Genomic DNA, 21579 nt, shown 5'->3' with positions numbered 1-21579 from the left:
TCATTTTTTAAATTTAGGTTCCCCAGCAAGGGGAAATATCCTCTCTGCAAACCCTTCAATAAGATCACCTCTTGTTCTTCTAAACTCCAATACGTTTAGGCCCAATCAGACAATACCTTCATCTCAGGAATCAGTTTAGTGCACAGTCTCGGAATGGTATCCATCTAAGGATGTCTTCTCTTAAATAAAGGATACCAAATCTGCGCAATATTCCAGGTGTGGTTTCACCAATGCCCTAAACAGCAAGACTTCCTTATTTTGATACTTCAACCCCCTTGCAATAAAGGCCAGCATTTCATTTGCCTTCCTAATTACTTGCTGGATCTGCATACTGACTTGGTGAAACCATCTGCACTGCAGCATTATGGAATCTTTCTCTGTTTAAATAGTTTTGTTTCTCCATTCTGCCTGCCAAAGTGGAGAAACTCACATTATATACCATCTGTCAAATTTTTGCCCACTCACTTAGCCTATCTATATGCCTTTAGTGTCCTCCTCACAACTTGCTTCCCTACCAATGTTTGCATTTGTATGTCGAAAGTTCCTGAACAGTGCATTCCCCTGGAGTTCAATTCGGTTCAGCTGCATATCCTCCCCTTCTCCAACCAGGATGCATAACCATTCAACACTTTAATCGACCAGTAACTTCGGTTGAGTGGCAATCGAGTAGGAATGCCACTCCACTCCTAGTTTCTTACCCGACCTTCTAAACGCAGGCCAGGCAAGATCATTCCAACACAGCGGGTTCCAGTGCCCTACCGTCGAGTCTGAGAGAGTCGAAGGTAAGTAAGCTACTTCCCCATTTTTAAGGCACTAGCTGCCGCAAACCAGCTAAGTTTAAAGATCCGAAACTTTAACAAGCCAGAGAGGTAAGGATTTGGAGAGGGTAGGGGTCGGGTCAGTGTTTTAGTTACCCAGAAACTAAAAGTGGTTTTAATTCTGAGGTTTTCTGGGTATCTATTTGTTATAACCTGCCTGATTACTACTGGCTGGGGACTAATGTCAATCCCACAATCCTTAGTGAGTATGAGCTTCCCCAATGAGGGGGGGCAGAGAAATCATTAGCAGTGTCACCTGCATAAATAGAGCTGGCCAATGTGGAACCAGCTAGAGAGAAGTGAGCAGTGGTGGAGCACTGCTGCTGTTGTATATATGTAATTGTAAATAAAGTTATTTCTTTTGATTCTACAAACTTGTGCTGGATTCTTCATGGCCCTCAAAAACTATTGGTGTATGACAATTGAAATCACCCAAAATTTGAGATTTGAATCGCATTATCAAATGGTTCCCATTTCAGAGCAATTGACCAGAAGAACTTCTCCAGCAATTCCGTGCAGTCCTTAATTGGGAACTTCTGGGACAGTTGGAGGGCAGGTTGTTCCCCAGCGCAACTTCCTGATACCCTGCCCCAAAGCTCAGATGTTACAGGCCAATAAGTAAGCTTGCGGAAAGAAGAGCAGCAGACACCTGCCAAACCTCAGGAGATAAAACTGCTAAGTGGAAAAATAAGCAGGAAGTAAAAATAATTTATATTTCAGAGCTTGTACTTATTTGGTGAAGTGCTTTATTCTTCCTAAAATAAATTCCATCTATTGACATATTCATCAGCTGCATGCCAGGGAACTCTAAATGGACTGGAGAGTAGGAAAATAATAAATCAAGACCATTTCTGTAGAGTGGAAAATGACATATCTAGTCCAAACTGAAACCAATTGCCTGCAGTATATAGATGTGCAAGCATTTAAGTTCCCTACAAGTATTTTCCTGAGGTGAAGCAGAAAGAATATTCAGTTGTAAACATTCCTACCTAGATTAAATCATCTATGCTCCGACGATACAAATATTTTCTGCTCCTGGAAACCAAGGTGGCACACTGGTTAACATTGCTGTCTCACAGCGCCGAGGTCCCAGGTCCGATCCCGGCTCTGGGTCACTGTCCGGGTGGAGTTTGCACATTCTCCCCGTGTTTGGGTGGGTTTCGCCCCCACAACCCAAAGATGCACAGGCTAGGTGGATTGGCCATGCTAAATTGCCCTTTAATTGGAAAAAATGATTTGGGTACTCTAAATTTATTATTTTTCTTAAATAATAATTTCTAGACAGGAACACTCTCCTAAGTTCAAAATTAATTTGGCTTCTGTTGGTATACTCTTAAGTGGACTCTTGCAGCACAATCAGGGAGGTTTTCACAAATTCTACAGAACATGGTGATTGCACTGAAGTTAAACAATGGAGAATTTTGGAGAGGATAAGCTCCTGACACAGACTACTGTACATAAACTAATGCCATGGTCAGTGCTCTTTACTGCAACGTTTCAAGCTGATCCACGTGTTACAATAAAAACATTTCAGAAGAATGAATCTTTCATGGCCATATTATCATTACACTTATATTACAGATGAGAACAAAGTGAATCTGTGTAACCGGAGGGGTGATAGCAGGGCAAGTCGACACTGGTTGCAACCAACGGGGAAAATCATTTCAATGTATCCCATATTAGGTTGCAATTGAGGACAGAATGGAAAGCATCCAATGTTTTTGTCAGCTTATAGTAACTTAATAAAACATGAATACAATAAACGACTGTAGGTATGAAGTGGTTAACCTTATTTAATCCATGTTTGCTCAGTAGCAATTGTTTTTCTTTCCTGGTCAGAAGAGGGAGCAGTTTAAGACTAACCACAAGTTGGCTCTGCTTCATTTACAGTTTGCCCACCAGGTCTTGTACTTTTCTCCAGCACCAGCTTCAACTTGCTGCTTGTTGAGCCACTGCACCCCACCTTGCCCATGGCAGGATTCCCTTGATATTTGCTAAAGGATGCGATTCCCTTGTGCTGTTATCCTGGTTCATTTATCAAGTGCTGCTGCTTCTTCCAAGGAAGACCAATTAGAAACCTCAAGTTGTTGATTTCACTACTTTTACCTTTATGCTGAAAAAGAGTTCCAGCAGCAGCTCGCAAGACCCTCAGGAGGGAAAAACAGTGTCGCTAATGTCATCTGAACAACAAAAAAGGTCCAGCAGCAAATGACTGATTTTGTCCACAGCTGCATTAACTTAAATACACATACCTGGCAAAGATCTTCTTCAGATCATTTAAAAGGAGGAATATTTACTGTACAATTTGTACTGTTATTAATAATGCTTTGCTCCGTGTATTCCTTCAAAAAGTGTGCTAAACAAGGAGAACATACCCAATCAATTGCATATTTCTGAAGTGCTTTCATGCAAGTGTTGCAATCATAAACTGCTGTTCCAATGTTTGATTAATCGAATATTAATTAATTACTTAATGAACCCGACAGTGGAGGTCTATAAAAATCATGTGCTTTTTTATATGAACACACTCATGATAAAAAGATCTTAATTCCTCCGTCACAAATGACTTGCTACATGGGTGGCACGGTGGAATAGTGGTTAGTACTGTCGCCTCACAGCTCCAGTGACCCGGGTTCAATTCCGGCCTCAGGTGACTGTCTATGCGAAGTTTGCACTTTCTCCCTTGTCTGCATGGGTTTGCTCCGGGTGCTCCGGTTTCGTCCTGTAGTCCAAAGATGTGCAGGTTAGGTGGATTGGCCATGCTAAATTGCCCCTTAGTGTCCAAAACGTTAGGTGGGGCTACTGGGTTACAGAGATAGGGTAGAGATGTGGGCTTAAGTAGAGTGTTATTTCCAAGTGCTGGTGCAGACTCAGTGGGCCAAATAGCCTCCTTCTGCACTGTAGGGATTTGAAGATTTGCAAAATAGCTTTAGAAATAATATTAGATAAGTGGGACGGAAACTTTCGGAAATGGGAGGAGAAGGGGATTAAGAAACTAAAAGATTTGTTTCTTGTGGGTCGGTTTATAGGATTGAAGGAGCTGAGCTGGGAGCGAAGTATGGGCTGGAGCAGGGGGAAATGTTTAGATACATACAAGTTCAAGATTTTGCCAGAAAGGAGATACAGAGCTTCCTGGTGGAGCGGCCTCCACATTGCTGGAGGAGGTACTGACGACAGGGGGACTGGAGAAGGGAGTAGTGTCGGCGGTTTACTGGGCCAATTTGGAAGAGGAGAAGGCACCACTGGAAGGTATCAAAGCAAAGTGGGAGGAAGAGTTGGGAGAGGGTTTCTGGTGTGAGGTGCTCCGGAGAGTGAACGCCTCCATCTCGTGCACGAGGTTGGGGCAGATACAGCTGAAGGTGGTATATAGAGCACACCTCACAAGAGCGAGGATGTGCCAGCTCTGAGGGGGTAGAAGGTGTGTGTGAACATTGCGGAAGGGGCCTCGCGAATCACGTTCATATGTTTTGGTCCTGTCCAAAGCTGGAGGATTGCTGGAAGGCGGTTTTTAGGGTAACCTCTAAAGTGGTGCACGTGAAACTAGACCCGGGCCCCCAGGAGGCCAATTCCGGGTGTCCATAACATCAGCCGAGGTTGGAAACGGGTACGGAGGCAGATGTTGTAGCCTTCCCCTTGTTGATCACTGAAGGCGGATCCTGTTGGGATGGGAGCAGCCTCTCCACCCTGTGCCGTGGCGTGGCGGGGGGACCTGTTGGAATTCTTAACTCTTGAGAAGGTTAGGTTTGAACTGAGGGGAAGAGAAGGTTAAGTTTGAACTGAGGGGAAGGATGGAGAGGTTCTACAATTCATGGACTTTATTCATTATGCACTTTCAAAAATTGGTTAACATCGAACATTAGGGGGGTGGCTGTATGTGTTAATGGTGACTATGGGTGATTCCGGATTCCTTTTTGTCATTTGTTTATGTTAACATGCGGGCTAATGTTTGGGGGGAGGATGGGATTGTTGTTATTGATATGGAGATTGACATTGTATTTGTTACTGCTTATTGTTGGGGGGGGGGGGGGGGGGGTGTAAATTTGGGAGAAAATATGAAAAAGGAGAATAAAAATATTTAAAAGAAAAAAAAAAATAATAGAAGATTTACCAACCCAGGCAGCTGGCATACATGAAGCAGGTTTCATATCAAATCTTTTTTAAGGTGCATCTGTCTCTATCTGCCATACTTTCACCAATTCATTACTGTTTACAAGTGGAACTTTGTTCAACAATGCTGCTGACAACAAGGGGCATCATAAAGAATGGCATGGTAGAAGGTTTTCATGAAGTTATAAATTATGTTTGTGGCCGGCACGGTGGTGGAGTGGTTAGCACTGCTGCCTCACAGCACCGAGGTAGCAGGTTCAGTAGCAGGGCAGCACGGTAGCATAGTCGTTAGCACAGTTGCTTCATCGCTCCAGGGTCCCAGGTTCGATTCCTGGCTTGGGTCACTGTCTGTGCAGAGTCTGCACATTCTCCCAGTGTTTGCGTGGGTTTCCTCCGGGTGCTCCGGTTTCCTCCCACAGTCCAAAGATGTACAGGTTAGGTGGATTGGCTATGCTAAATTGCCCTTAGTGTCCAAAAAAGGTTAGATTAGGTTACGGGGATAGGGTGGAGATATGGACTTAGGTGGGGTGCTCTTTCTAAGGGCCGGTGCAGACTCTTTGGGACGAATGGCCTCCTTCTGCACTGTAAATTCTATGATTCTATGATCCCGGCCCCGGGTCACTGCCCATGTGGAGTTTGTACATCCCCCCAGTGTCTGCTTGGGTCTCACCCCCACAACCTAAAAAGATGTGCAGACCAGGTGAATTGGCCACACTAAATCTAATTTTTATTTGGAAAACAGAATTGGGTACTCTAAAGGTTTTTTTTAAAATAATGTTTGTATGAACTTTCTTGCCTAAACATTTCACTTAGAAATGTAAACATAATGCAACACAAACAAAAACATGGTACCCACCTACAGCAATCCCTGAGCAGAGTTTATTCAATTCTAGACATGAATTAAACAGTTAACAACTATCCATTAGGAATGCACATACCCTACACAAAAAAAAAATTCTCTCGGAATGTGACAGATTACATTTCAGAAGTGTAATGTCAGCATTGTGCTTACAAGAATAGCAGTTCATTCAACATGCACAATTGGAGTTTTGTAACCAGCAATTTTACAGTTGGCTAGTTATGAAAGTTAATTGCTTAGTCAACTAGTCTCTGCACTGTTAGACCCGAGAAGGGAAAACTATGATCAAATATTTAAGTTGCTGTTAGTGGGCAAGCACTGTTAAACTACAGACATGAATCAAGAGGACTGCTCGGTTCAAATTAAAATTTAACAAAGTCAATCAAGAGACCCTGATCTTCAAGCAAAAGATTTGTTTGGAATCAAAAGTATGTGGGTGGAGCATGAGGGGGTTGGGGAGGGTTCAGGATTCAAATTTACTCAAGGTTAAGAAACTTACAGGACTACTTTCCTCAAGCACAGGCATTAGACGTTAACATCGGGGATGGACTACATACACTCTACAAAACTGCTCAATTCATCACATTTGATAAATCAAATACAGTATGATTAACTTCAGCAACAATGACCCATAACAAGGACACAATTCAACTTTTATAACAACCACTTTTGAGTTAAGCCTATAAAATATTCTGCTTTCATATCCAGATTACTCAGTACCAGTGGACCTTGCTGAAGCATTATGTAATATTTCAAGAAATAATTATAGCTCCTACAATTTCGGCTGAAGTTAGTGGCGCAGTGATAATGTAATTTGCTGGTAATCCAGAGGCCCAGGCTAATGCTCTGGGGAACAGGTTCAAATCCTACAAGGGCAGCTGGTGGAATTTTAATTCCATTATTAAATCTGGAATATAAATCCAGTCTCTGTAATGGAGACCATGAAAACAATCAGCAATTGTTGTAAAAACCCATGTGGTTTCACCAATGCCCTTTGGGGAAGGACGTCTGCCGTGTCTTACCCAGTCTGGCCTATGTGACTCCACACCCACAGCAATATGGTTGTCCTTAAATTGCCCTCTGGCTTGCTAGGCCATTTAGAACATAGAACATAGAGTGCAGAAGGAGGCCATTCGGCCCAATGAGTCTGCATCAACCGACTTAAGCCCTCACTTCCACCCTATCCCCATAACTCAGTAACCCCTCCTCACCTTTTTGGTCACTAAGGACAATTTATCATGGCCAATCCACCTAACCTGCACGTCTTTGGACTGTGGGAGGAAACCGGAGCACCCGGAGGAAACCCACGCAGACACGGGGAGAACGTGCAGACTCTGCACAGACAGTGACCCAGCGGGGAATCGAACCTGGGACCCTGGCGCTGTGAAGCCTCAGTGGTATCCACTTGTGCTACTGATCTGCCCTCAGTTCAAGGAGGGCAATTAGTTCAAGGACAATTAGGGATGGCCTTTCCAGAAATGCCCACATCCCATGAATAAAAAAATTAAAACACCAAAGGCAACCATTTCCAGTGTAAAGCAGCAAAAATGCTCTTTTGTTGTAGTATCAACTAACAATTATTGCCTTGACCCAGGATATTTTTCTCATTTAATACTATGAGATGGGTGGCCTGCCAAGGTTAGTATTTATTATCCACCCTGAATTGCCCTCAAAAGGGTGGTGGTGAGCACCCTTTTGAACCTCTGCTGACTACATGGTCCAGATACATCTTCTTAAAAATAAATTTAGAGTACACAATTATTTTTTCCAATTAAGAGGCAATTTAACGTGGACAATCCACCCAACCTGCACATCTTTTTGGGTTGCGGGGGTGAGACACATGCAGACACGGGGAGAATTAAACTCCACATGGACAATAACTCGGAACTGGGATCGAACCCAGGTCCTCACTGCCGTGAGACAGCAGTGCTGCCACTGTGCTGCCCTGGTCTAGATACATCTACAGTGCTCTTATGAAGGAAGTTCCAGGGTTTTGACCCAGCAATGAACAGAAATATATTTCCCAGCCAGAGCTCTGGAGGGGAACTAGCAAGTGATGGTGTTTTCATGCATCTTGTCCTTTTAAGGTGAGAGAGGTCATGCATTTGGGAAGTGCTGTTCAGTGCATCTTGTAGATGGTAACACTGCTGACATAGTGCGCCAACGATGGCGGAGCAAATGTTTAAACTGGTGGATGAATGTCAATCAAGCAGATTGCTTTGCCCTAGATGATGTTGAACTTCTTGAGTGTTGTTAAAATAGCATTCATCTAGTAAAGGGGAGGATATTCTATCACAGAATTGTACCTTGCACATGGTGGAAAGGCTTTAGGAATTCAGAAAGGGAGTTATTCATTACAGAATACCCAACTTTGACCGGTCCTTGAAGGTTGCTTTATGTGACTGGTCCAGTCCAGTTTCTGGTCAATGGTGACTCCCAAAGATACTGATGGTGAAGGATTCGGCAATTAAAATGCATTGAAAGTCAAGGGGAGTTGGTCAGATTTTCTCTCGTTGGTGATGGTCATTGCCTGGCACATGTATGGCATGGACATTACTTACCACGAGTCACCTTTGGCATTCAGCTTTTTGTACACATTTGGATCAAAGCTGCCATAACATCTGGAGCCAAGTGGTCCTGGCAGAACTTAAACTGAACATTGGTGAGCAGATTTTTGGTGATTATGCAACTCACTGAATAGTTAATTTAAAATAGACAGAAACATCAAATATTATTTGTATTTATCATGTAAAATTCTGAATTCAAGGCAAGTAAAAAGGTCATAGTACACCATTATTGCTTTGAAGTGAAATTTTACATCTTACGTAAGTCAGTTTTCAGAATGGAACATTTCTCCTTTTTGCGTTGAGTCTTAGCATCACATGTTCCTAAACCAGTTTCAGAATGAATTTTTAAATATGTTTCCTTGGCACGGCTACAACAATGCAACCAAAACATAACCTCAAAACTGTACTGCAAATGCACCAGTGCTATTTTTGTTCAAACACAAAAATATTTTGAATGCTGGAAATCGAGAATGAAAGCAGAAAATGCAGCAAATACCCAGCAGTTCAGGCAACAACTGTGAAGAAAGAAACAGACTTAACGTTTCAGGTCAATGCTGACTAGCTGCAAACTTCAATTCTGCATTTCCACAGATACACAATTGAATGCACCTTTTGGCCAGTGCACCCTCACATAAATGTCAGGATTAAGTTCAGAGCATCTACCTGGAGATCAGCCTTTTACATGAGCACAAAAGGAAGGGGTGGGGGATGTGAAAAGAGTCTGCCGTAATTCAGCTCCTGCCCAGCAAAATGAACCAGGCTTCGATGTAAAACAGCAAGTGGGGGTGGTCTGGGTCATTGTATTTATTGCAGCCCTAAAAACTGGCTGCAAGCAGGATTATCCACTAAGAAACATTTCTCCCCAGCTGCAAGTCTGGATAGGTGTATGCCAAAACCCCACAGGACCCCTAAATTGCAGACCAACTGAATTAGACCAACATAAAAGTAACTATTGAGAAGAATCCTAATGGCACAGTAAATTTTAAAATATCCAATTAAATCTTTCCTTTGCAAGATAAATATCTTCTTCACAAAGTATCACTATTTCTAGAATAGGTTTAAGGTCTAGAGTAATACTTTTGTTTCCCAAGAACAACTGTTTCAACAACAATACATACACAGCTGCAAAATGTGATAAATTCTTGAAACCATAATCCCCAAAGATTAAACGTATTCCCTCACCTATTTTAACCACCTCCTCTCCCAACAGTGGTCTTTTCCAGCCCTTTTCATACCCTGCTTCCAATCTCTCACTTATCTCTTCCAGGAGAACAATCTGTGTCACAAACCCCTTCTGACCTAGCTCCTTACCAAACTACCTCACCTTGGCCGAATGCTTTCTCACACCATTAACCACACCCTTTCCACTGACTGAAATGCACCAGTGCTATTCATTTTGGAAGGAATAACAGGAAGACAGAGTACTGGGCTAATGGTAAGATTCTTGGCAGTGTGGACGAGCAGAGAGATCTCGGTGTCCACGTACATAGATCCCTGAAAGTTGCCACCCAGGTTGAGAGGGTTGTTAAGAAGGCGTACGATGTGTTAGCTTTTATTGGTAGGGGGATTGAGTTTCAGAGCCATGAGGTCATGTTGCAGCTGTACAAAACTCTGGTGCGGCCGCATTTGGAGTATTGCGTGCAATTCTGGTCGCCGCATTATAGGAAGGATGTGGAAGCATTGGAAAGGGTGCAGAGGAGATTTGCCAGAATGTTGCCTGGTATGGAGGGAAGAGCTTATAAGGAAAGGCTGAGGGACTTGAGGCTGTTTTCGTTAGAGAGAAGAATGTTACGAGGTGACTTAATTGAGGCATACAAGATGATCAGAGGATTGGATAGGGTGGACAGTGAGAGCCTTTTTCCTCAGATGGTGATGTCTAGCACGAGGGGACATACCTTTAAATTGAGGGGAGATAGATATAAGACAGATGTCAGAGGTAGGTTCTTTACTCAGAAAGTAGTAAGGGCGTGGAATGCCCTGCCTGCAACAGTAGTGGACTCGCCAACACTAAGGGCATTCAAATGGTCATTGGATAGACATATGGACGATAAGGGAATAGTGTAGATGGGCTTTAGAGTGGTTTCACAGGGCGGCGCAACATCAAGGGCTGAAGGGCCTGTACTGCGCTGTAATGTTCTATGTTCTTTGACTGTTCGTCTACCCTTCAACACCACCACTGCCCCACTTCTCAAACTTCTCCAATCACCCTTCAACACCACCACTGCCCCACTTCTCAAACTTCTCCAATCACCACCACTGCCCCACTTCTCAAACTTCTCCAATCACCACCCTATCTCTAATCTTCCTTATCTCCCATATCATAAGTCCTCAGTATGACCCCCAATTCTGTGCCTTTCTTTTCTCCTCAAAGGTCTTCATCCTGGCTTTGTCCTGTGCACTGAGCCAAGATCACGCTGGACAGTCAACAAAGGCTTTATTTTGACGGCAACCACAATAATGTGTTTCGCAATATCTCTGTGGCATTTCCAGGTTTCTCAATCCATTTCCATGCTTCCACTTCCAACTATCTCCAAGTAAAGAGATAGTCTTCACTCATTTCATATCCCACCCTCGTATGGATACTATGGAAGTGGCAAGTTCCAGGTCTCATCCTCTTCTTCACTTACTTGCAAGCTGCCCCTCAGCGAAATCATAGTATTTTTTTCTTTCCTATCCAAATTTAGCGACTTCTTCGCTACCATCCATCCAATAATGGTTCCTCGGCTGTTTGACATCAAGACATGAATGACAGACAGAAGGGAAATCAGAACGCCAAACCGTTTGCATTCTAACCAAATTCTATCTTTTGCCTCAACTGCTAGGGGCATCTCACGGCTGTAAATAATATAAATGCACGTTTGATCTTCTTTGCTTAGAGCCAAGGGTGTGAACCTTCAGACAAGCTCCCTGGCTACAGCACTATATCCACTACTGATTCATTGCCATTCTTCTTTCAGCTCCACTTCCACCCCACTGCTCTCCCTGCAGTCCCAACAAATGCAATCCTGTATAAAATTAGAAGCAGAACTCTTAATTGCACCCCACACTAACTCCTCAGTCTATTCACCCAAGGCATCGTCATCATTTACTGGGCTTGTATTTTCTTTACACACCAAATTCAAAATCTTTTCTCATCTATGTCCTTCCAGAACTTCAATATTCCTCGCATCTGAACCCTTATATGTAGACACACCACATTCACTCTTCAGACTCTACCTTATTTTGCAGTCTTCGGATGTCTATATTGTACAGTGCTCTCCCTAAACCCCCTCACCCCCAGCTTGTTACCTCCTGGTCCACTTTCAAAAGCCCCGCTTTAAGATGTTCATTTTCGACCCTCTGTACCGTCACCTCCTCTAACCCTTTCCACTTCGAGCTTGTAATCTGTTTTAAAACCTTTGAATGAACCCCAATCACGTCACAAGCTCGATGTATGGTTCCACATCGTCAATGATAAAAACGAAACAATTTTCAAATTGATTTTGTTTTTAAAAAACTATCGGACAATGAACCACTTGGCGTGAAATGAAGGAGACTGAGAAATCGGGGCGTTCCCAAAGATATGCAATTAATTCGGGAGGAAAGGCAGAAAACATTGGGCAGATTGTTGGTGAAAAATGTCCTTTGCGTGGCCGCCCCCACGTGTCGTCTGTGCGCCGAAGTGAATGGAGCTCCGGGATTTCTGTGCACATGAAGACCAACACACCATAGCAACCAGACACCACCACCACCCAGTGTATGGGGAGGGCCCGCAGCGGCTCGCCCAATGGCAGCTTAACCCCCCCGCAAACCATTCCCAAAGTTGGTCTATCAGCAGGTTGAAGAAATGCACTATCGCAACACGGTCCGTGTAACTGGAGACTGCAAGAACAGTATTTTTTTTAAAAGTAATTTAAAACAACCAGCTTCGGTCAAAGTTGAATGGTAATCAGGAGGCTTTTGGGGTGAAGGCTCTGACCCTTCCACCGGGAGACAATTGGGATCATTCCCGGGCGACAATGTAACTCTGGCAAGATTTGTGTGGTCAGGTTCCTCCTAGCGGGAGGGAGGAGAGTCACTGTCCTGAATACCAATGATCATTTACCCCCTAAATCACCGCTCTGCTCTCCCCAACCCAACTGCTGCCTTTTATTTCAGTCCAATTCCAGGGGTAGTCCTATTTGGAATAAATTTGTTTTTAAAAAGAGTGTTGCAGTCGATACTTGTTTTTTTTTAAAAAGGGAACGCCTAGCATAAAGCGGTGAGAATTACCGAACAATAAAGTTTCACACTGGGTTTGGGTTTAGCCTACCCCCCGGGCAGGGACACACACGGGGAGGCGGACATGACCTTTGGGCGGCAGCCTGCTGCTAGTGAAGTTCACTCTGAACAGGTAGGGCAGCCGCAAACTTGCTGCGCCGGGGAGTTAGTGAGCATTTCGCACTAACTTTTTTTTTAAAAAAAAGTTGCTTCAAACGGTGTTGGGATGGACTGACTTCAGATTAAACTACAACAGGCAGCCGGGGAGCGAAACATTCTCCTTACATTCCGCCGCAGTTTGACAATGCCGTCTTCTCAAATTAAAACAAATTCAAAACGCAGCCACTTACATTACTTCAGCCGATGGCTTTAGCTGCTTGTGCATAGCAAGAGAAAAGCCAAACAAGCTGGACGGGGCGCCGGTTTTCTTAATGAAATTTTCGGTATCCAAGTTGAAAGATAAAGTCCATTTCTTGAGGGAAAACAAAGACAGGTAGATAAGAAGCCACAGCTCCCGCGTCGCCATATCGGAAATGCTTCCTGATCTCTCTGAAAGTGCTTGCTAATGTTATGTCTCCTCTCCGGCTGTTATTCTCAGAAGCCGCCTTGCGTTGGAAATGAGATTATAAAGTGAAGCCTCGCCCCACCCCGCCCCACCACCATCAATGCCTCACCAACTCGCCGCAAGTAACCTGACCCTCGCCTGCAGCCTGACTCTCTCTACCCCATCCTAGTCCAAGCTCCGTTTCCCATCCACTCCAGACGCTGCTTAAACTTGTCCCGCTTCAACAAAACAAGAAAGAACCTCTCGAAGCTTCACTGTACAGGTATTTCAAACAGGAATCAGCAGCCCAGTCAGTCAACTAGTCATACAGCGCATACATACATACATACATTAAAGGCTTTAGTTTAACAATAGAGGGGGAGGATAAGGGAACGGATGTGGGGGAGGGGGAGAAGATAAGAAGATGCAAGACTTGCATTTGTCTGGCGTCTTTCACAGCCTCCAATTTACTGAGTCACAGCTACTTTATTAGTCCTTATAGGAAATGTAGCAGCCCAATTTGTGTACAGCAAGCTCCCGTGGACAGTAATTCAATATCGACCAGATAATCTCCACAGATGCTGCCAGACCTGCTGAGTTTATCCAGCATTTTATTTCAGATTTCCGACATCTGCAGTATTTTGCTTTTCTTAATTTTTTTTTGTGAGGGTGGGGGGGAGGATGTTGTTTGAAGAATAATTATTAGCCAGGAAAGCGGGGATAAATACCCTGCTCTTCTTTGAAATAGTATCGTGGAATCTTTTACATTCACCTCAGAAAGGCAACTGGGTTTTGTTTCCATGGCTCATCCAAGAGGCATCACCTCCAACAGTCAACAGTGCAGCACTCACTCTACTGCACTGGAATGTCAGCCTAGACTTTGTGTTCCAGGCTCGAGTGGGAACTGAAACTATCATCTTGTGACTCAAAGGCCAGATTTTCATCAATCTACAGCCATCCATAAAGGATTGGTCTACGCCAGGAAACCAAATGTCCTGACACTTTTGAGGATTCATCTGAGCTACTGTTTGGGCTGTCATATGCAGCAGTGGCCCATTTTTCCGAACATAAATTGTGAAGCCACTCTCTATTTTTGATATATTACAAATACGCCATGGTATGTGTGCCCTGCCCAGAAGGCAGGTCTTTGATTCATTGTCTGCTGAAGTTTCATTGTGAACTTTTCTTTTTGACAGATTTTCTCAGGGGTGGTTTGCTATTCCTTTCCACTCAAGGGGACAGGGCAAAAGGGCAGGTTCCAAATCACCTCAGTCAGATCAGGAGTCCAACACACGCTGTTGGCATTATTCTGAACCACATGCTAGCCATCGTGCAAACTGAGTTAACTGGGCCCCATATTACAAATATAAATATTTATAATAAACAGACCAAAGATGTGCAGGTTAGGTTATGGCATTACAGAAATAGGGCAGGGTGGGTGGGTGTGGGAATGGACCTGGGTAGGGTGTTCTTTCGGAGGATTGGTGCAGACACGACGGGCCGAACGGCCTCTTTCTGTACTGCGAGGAATCAGTGGGAAACAGTGTTTCCTCATAAGGGGCAAAATTCTCCGTTATCGGCGCAAAGTCCGCCGATCGGCGCAAAAAACGGCGCAAATCCGACCTGCGTCACGCCGCAAAAATCGTCGCGAAGTCTCCGGCCCGAAATGGGCTAGCAGCGACGTGACGGGATCCGCGCTTGCTCACGTGGTTCACGGCGTGCAGCGTCATACGCGCCGCACGGCGTGATGGCTCATAAGGACGCGCTGCTCCCCCCCCCACCCGACCGGAACACCCGATCGGATGGCCGGCCGCCGCTCAGCCCCAAGGTTCCAGTCACGGGATGTGGAGGCGCTCCTGGACGCAGTGGAGCAGAGGAGGGAGGCCCTGTATCCCGGGCACGGCCGCAGAGTTGCCCCACGCCACAGCGTCTGTGGAGGGAGGTGGCAGAGGCCATCACCACTGTGGCCCTGACACCACGGACAAGCACCCAGTGCCACAAGAAGGTGAACTACCTCGTCAGAGCAGGCAGGGTGAGCCTCCCCCCCCCCCGCCCGATATCCATATCCCCCATCCCCATATCCCCCCTCCCCCATATCTCCCTCCCCATATCCCCCCTCCCCATATCCCCCCTCCCCCATATCCCCCCTCCCCCATATCCCCCCTCCCCATATCCCCCCTCCCCATATCTCCCATCCCACATATCCCCCATCCCCATATCCCCCCCTCCCCCATATCCCCCCTCCCCCATACCCCCCCTCCCCCATATCCGCCCATCCCCCATATCCCCCCTCCCGCATATCCCCAAGTGAATCCAGCCCTAACCTTAACCTCTGCAATACACGCGCAACCGATGGCGTGCATTCATATACCTGTCTAACACTGTTGCCTTTTACCCCTGCCACCGCCACAGGAGCAACGCACACACAACACCAGGGAGCATGTGAGGACTGGAGGAGGCCCCGCTGATGAGAGGCCACTGACCGAACACGAGGAAAGGGCCCTGGAACTGGCTGGCGGACCTGAGGACCGGGAGGTTGCTGATGCAGAGGTCGGGAGCGTACTAGCAAGTACAGCCACTGACAGCCCGTCCCCATATCCCCCCTCCCCTATATCCCCCTCCCCCGTATCACCTGATCACTGCCTGCGTGTCTAACCATGCATGCTTCATTGTGTATCGCAGGAGCAAACGTCGAGGCACCCATCCCCGCAGATGCAGACCGCCCGCAGGATGCCCCTCGGAGGCTACGGGAGACGGAGAGACCCGGACCCTCCGGCATGCGACGCCCGCAGGATGCCCCTCGCACACCACGGGAGACGGAGAGACCTGGAGCAACAGGGAGACGATGCCCCCGTCACGTGCGGGTGCGACGACGCAGGCGTGTGCCACCCAGTGACGAGAGGGGCAGCCACAGGCCCCCGTCACAGCTGAGCCAGGACACCACTACCCAGGACACCACTACCCAGGACACCCCTACCCGGGACAGCACTACCCAGGAAGACGAAATACCAGACAGTGACACAGAGTGGATGGGTGGAGACGAACCCCCACCCCAAAGTGCCATGGACTCAGAGTGGGACGAAGAGCACGACACAACGCCACTGCTGTCACCAACACCCTCCACCATCGCAGAAACACTCACCTCGGTTCAGTACTTTAGTGATGAGGCGTCTGGTACACTCACTGGTGCGCACAACACAGCCGTCCCGGTACAGCAGGCGGAGGTAGGAGCAGCAGAGGGGCCGGGCGGTCGGAGGGTAGCCCAGCCCAAGCGAACATCTGCCGCCCAGATGGATCCCCGGTTCCTGGAGTTACCACACCCACCCATAGATCCGATGCAACCACTGAACCAGAGACGAGCGAAGAGGGTGACGGCCGGCTTGCGGCGGCTGCAGTCGCAGGTGGAGGAGTCCACCCGCGTCCAGGAGCTGGGAGTGGTGCCGGTCATACGTGCCACCCAGGCCGACACCGCACGGGTGGCGTCCGCGGTGGAGGCAATGGGTGCGACGGTGTCAGACATGGGGAACGGTTTGCGAGGCCTGGGGCTTTCCGTGCAGGCGGCGTCTGTGGCCCAGGACATGGCTGCCCTCTCACAGGAGGCCATGAGCCAGTGCCAGCGCCAGATGGCAGAGGCGCTCAACACCATAGCCCAGTCTCAGCAGGCCATAGCCCAGTCTCAGCAGGCCATGGCCCAGTCTCAGCAGGCCATGGCCCAGTCTCAGCAGGCCATGGCCCAGTCTCAGCAGGCCATAGCCCAGTCTCTGCAGGCCATCGCTGAGGGCATCGGCGCCATTGGCCATGTGCAAGCCGGCGTCGCACAGTCACAGACAGGGTTTGCCAATCCCCTGGGCTCCATGGCTGCAAACCTGCAGACCCCTGTCGATACCAGCACGGGCCTCCAGGACTGGCAGCGCCAGATATCGGGGGGGGCGTCGGATGGCCAGTCCGTTTGCATCCCCCACCCTTGTAGAGGCCTGGGGGCCATCGGGCACCACAAGGGAGGAGGAGGTGGTGTGGTCCGTCCCGGGTCCCCCTGTAGGGGAGGTCCCGGAACACCGCGACACCTCGGACTCCCCCCCCCCCTTCCGTCCCAGGTGCATCGGGTGGGCAACGGGCAGGACAGGCTAGCAGCTCGCCATCCCAGTCGCCCGGGCCGCAGCCTGCCCATCTAGGCCAGGACGCCCCAGGAAACGGCCGCCAAAGGGATCCCGTGTCAGAGGGCAGGAATCACAGGAGTCCACCTCCAGTTCTGCTGTACCATCTGGGGAAGCACGTAGACGTAGTCAAAGGGCCCGTAAGGCCAAATAATTAGACACTGAGTAAGTTGGCACGGGTGCAGGGCACAGATGAATTTTAGGGGCTAGGGCACGTGCATGAACTCCTTTGGTTATTAAAGTCAATGTTACACCTACAGAAGCTGCCTTTGTGCTCTGTCCAAAGCGTGCGGGGGTTGTCATGTACGTTGAGCGCAAGTGTGTGTGTGTGTGTGGGTTGGTCTTACCTCAGCCCCAGGTGAGTCTGCCCCTTCCCCCTGGGCCGCCATCAACATCCCCCCGGGCAGAGGACGGGACCGTGCGCTGCAGTATCACAGCCGCATGCAGGGATGGTCCGGGTGGATGGTGGTACTGTGGCCATGGGTCAGACATAGTCCGACGATGTGGAGCCAGGAGCTCATCGCAGGGCGGGTTGTCATCATCCTCCATGGCCTGCAATAGACACGCGTCCACCGGCAACTGTGTGAGCCCGGCCGTTGTGCCGCAGGTGGATCGGCAATGGGGGGTGGTGGTGTGCATGCGGGTGGGGTGGGTGGGGTTGGGGAGGGGGGTGAGGGTGCTGGGTGGGTGGATGGGTGGGGGGGTGTGGGTGGTCGGCTGTTGCCATGGTGTGCGCTCTGTCGCCATACTACCCGATTCCCACGCCCATCTAGTCAGTGAAGCGGGCGGCTATCAGCCTGTCCCGTGCCCGCTGGGCCAGCCGGTAACGGTGGACAGCCACCCGCCTGTGTCTAGCCCGTCTGCCCTGACCATTGCCCCCGTCCCCCTCATCTGGGGAGGACTGCGCCTCTTCCTGCTGCTCCTCCACTCCGCCCTCCTCTGCCTGCGGCACATCGCCCCTCTGCTGGGCTATGTTGTGCAGGACGCAGCACACCACAATGATGCGGCCGACCCTATCTGACCGATACTGGAGGGCGCCCCCAGAGAGGTCCAGGCACCTGAAACGCATCTTCAGCATGCCAAAGCATCTATCTATCACTCCCCTTGTCGCTACATGGGCATCATTGTAGCGGTTCTCCGCCTCATTGCATGGCCTCCGTATAGGCGTCATCAGCCACGATCGCAATGGGTAGCCCCTGTCGCCCAGCAACCAGCCCCTCAGCCGGGGATGGTGTTCCTCGTACATGCCGGTGATGGATGACCGCGACAACACGTATGAGTCGTGTACACTGCCCGGGTAACGGGCGCAGACATGCAGGATCATCATGCGGTGGTCGCAGACCACCTGTATGTTCATCGAATAGGTCCCCTTCCTATTGGTGAACACGACCCTGTTATCTGCAGGTGGCCGCACGGCGACATGCATCCCATCAATCGTGCCCTGGACCATGGGGAACCCGGCCACGGCAGAGAGGCCCACGGCCCGGGCATCTTGGCTTGCCCGGTTCCACAGGGAAGCGGATGTAGCGGTGCGCCATGGCATATAGGGCGTCTGTCACTGCCCGGATGCACCGGTGCACCGATGTCTGCGATATGCCGGACAGGTCCCCACTCAGTGCCTGGAATGACCCCGTTGCATAAAGGTTCAGGGCCACCGTAACCTTGACGGACACGGGGAGAGGGTGTCCCCCGCCAGTGCCACGTGGTGACAGGTGTGCCAGCAGGTGGCAGATGTGTGCCACGGTTTCCCGCCTCATCAGGAGTCTCCTGCATTCCCGGTCCGTGAGGTCCTGGTATGACTGCCGGGGCCGGTACACACGGGGCGCCCTCGGGTGCCTCCGTTGCCGTGGGGCCGCGACGTCCTCCTCCCCCTCCTCGTCCTGTCGGTCAGGTGTCCTTCCAGCCTGGGCAGCTGCCGCCTGCCCCTCTGCGGCAGCCTGCGCCGCCTCTCTGGCACGCTCCTCCTCCTCCTCCTCCTCCTCATCCAGGGCAACATAGACATTAGCGGCTGCCGCCACGGCGGCCAACATCGCTGGATGATCGGAAAACATGACGGCCTGGTTGGGGGGGGGGGGGGAACGACGACATGTCATCATTGCCCATACCCCCTCCTTCCCCCAGCCAGGTGGCATGGACCGCATGGGTCCAACTGTTGGAGGCTGGCACCTGGCCAGGTGGACCAACTCATTTGCCCTCGCACCCCCCCTCCCCGGCACGGGCCCCCCATCCTCTTCCCCGGCACGGACCCTCCCATCCTCCTCCCCGGCACGGGCCCCCCATCCTCCTCCCCGGCACGGACCCCATCCCCCTCCCCTGCACGGACCCCATCCCCCTCCCCTGCACGGACCCCCCATCCTCCTCCCCGGCACGGACCCCCCCATCCTCCTCCCCGGCACGGACCCCCCATCCTCCTCCCCGGCACGGACCCCCCATCCTCCTCCCCGGCACGGGCCAACCATCCTCCTCCATGGCACGGGCTCCCCATCCTCCTCCCCGGCACCGACCCCCCATCCTCCTCCCTGGCACGGACCCCCCCATCCTCCTCCTCGGCACGGACCCCCCATCCCCCTCCCCGGCATGGACCGCCCCATCCTCCTCCCCGGCACGGACCCCCATCCCCCTCCCCGGCACGGACCCCCCCCCCCATCCTCCTCCCCGGCACGGATCCCCCTCCCCGGCACGGACCCCACCTCCCGGCACTCCCCCGGAGCCCAGCCCACTCTAAACCCCCCCCCCCCGCCGCACACACACAACCCTACACACACCTCTCCCCACACATTCAGACTGCGGCCACTCCATCGCCTGCCCAGCGGCCTGCCCCCCAGGCCGTCACTCACCTCCACGCTGGTCGGCGTGAACCTGGAGCACAGGTTGACGCCGATTAAAAGGAGGTTTGATTTACGCCGACGTGACCCGTCATCACGTCGACGGGACTTCGGCCCATCCGGACGGGAGAATATCGGCAGGCCCAAAATCGGCTGCCTTGCGCCCACCCGTGCCATTCTCCGACGTCTGCGGCGCCATTAACGCCCCGCCAACTTTTCTCCCTTCGGAGACTTCGGCAACCGGCGGGGGCGGGATTCACGGCGGCCAACGGTCATTCTCCGACCCGCTGGGGGGTCGGAGAATGACGCCCCAGATCATTGTATCTATGAGGATGTTTTGTTGTGAATTGAATTTTCAGGAAAAAAGCTAACAGAAGGTATATTTGCAACCAATTACATATTAAACACAGAAAGTTGAATAAATAAATAGGTATCTAGAGAAAAAAATGGGGTGATTCCTTGGAGGTCTCGCATATTTATAGTTATTACAGATTTAGAGAAGAGAAAGAAGGGAGGGGAGAGTATGGAAGGGAATGAAAGAAAAATATTCCAGCTGAAGCTAATCTGTGTAGAAAATGATGCACACGTTCAAGCAAATAAAAGGCTAGGGCTTCAAACCTCAATGGCCAAATAGTGGGAGCCCATAAATTGGATCAGGCCTGTGAGCTGTGTGTGAAATAGCCTTGCACTAGTGATGCTCACCTCGCCAATCACTGGACAAGGTTTCTAATCCCGAAGGCCTAGACTCTGAGCAACACTGCAAAGAATGAAGAAATGTTATTTAAAAACCACTACATGCATTAGTTCAGTACTCTATTTTTAATTATTCAAGATATAATGAGAAAAGTTATATTTAGAAATACTGTACAGCAGTGTGTTTTCAAATTGACTATCTAGGAAGTCAAACCCTTATTTTAGGCTCTTTCCCTCATTTGTAATCCCTTGAAGATGATAAACAGGTATTTTAAAATGAACCTCAATAGAAATCTTCGCAATTTCAGAAGATATTTCGGGACCAATGGGTCAAGATTTGGGCCATGAGGTGCAGGTAGCCACGCAGGCAAACATCCGCAAGAGAAAAGATCATGAACGGCGAGAGAATACTCCTGTGTTTGTTATGTTCATGACTTAAAGCATTTAAATAATATGAAGGAGAGATTGGCTAACCCCCCAAAAAACTGACACAGGAATTGCAGTAACCTGTGGAGTTCTATGGTTTACAGACAGAATAAATGTCATGCTCTTTTAAATTATTGCAATGTGCAACCAGTTGTCCCCATGCTTTTCACTGACTGCACCCAAGAGCAGGGAGCCTGATATTAACACTTAAACAGATCCTGCACCTCTTAAAGTGGAGATGTCTTTTGCTGCAAGAAGTTTCTCATCAAAAGTCTTCTGGGCTGAGATAATTTTTTTTCCAATTAAGGGGCAATTTAGCGTGGCCAATCCCCTAACCAGCACATCTT

At 49.2% G+C, this 21579-nt stretch overlaps 1 protein-coding gene across 3 annotated transcripts in view; it reads right to left on the bottom strand.

The window, feature by feature from the left end:
• LOC140391472 (integrin alpha-6-like) overlaps window positions 1-13213 on the bottom strand; it is a 150917-nt gene extending 137704 nt beyond the window's left edge. For 2 of the 3 annotated variants that reach the window (XM_072475979.1, XM_072475987.1), the window contains exon 1: window positions 12941-13212. In XM_072475979.1, the coding sequence (XP_072332080.1) occupies window positions 12941-13116 (176 nt within the window). In that variant the 5' untranslated portion in view covers window positions 13117-13212. Of the gene's footprint in view, window positions 1-12940 lie in introns of all 3 variants that reach the window. The other variant, XR_011935091.1, reaches the window with a different exon arrangement.
• Between the last annotated feature and the right edge of the window lie 8366 nt (window positions 13214-21579).

The sequence above is a fragment of the Scyliorhinus torazame genome, chromosome 2 (genome assembly GCF_047496885.1).
Source record: "Scyliorhinus torazame isolate Kashiwa2021f chromosome 2, sScyTor2.1, whole genome shotgun sequence".
In the NCBI taxonomy this organism is placed as follows: domain Eukaryota; kingdom Metazoa; phylum Chordata; class Chondrichthyes; order Carcharhiniformes; family Scyliorhinidae; genus Scyliorhinus; species Scyliorhinus torazame.
The sequence above is the reverse complement of the archived record's forward strand: the minus strand, read 5'-3'. Positions and strand labels throughout refer to the sequence as shown.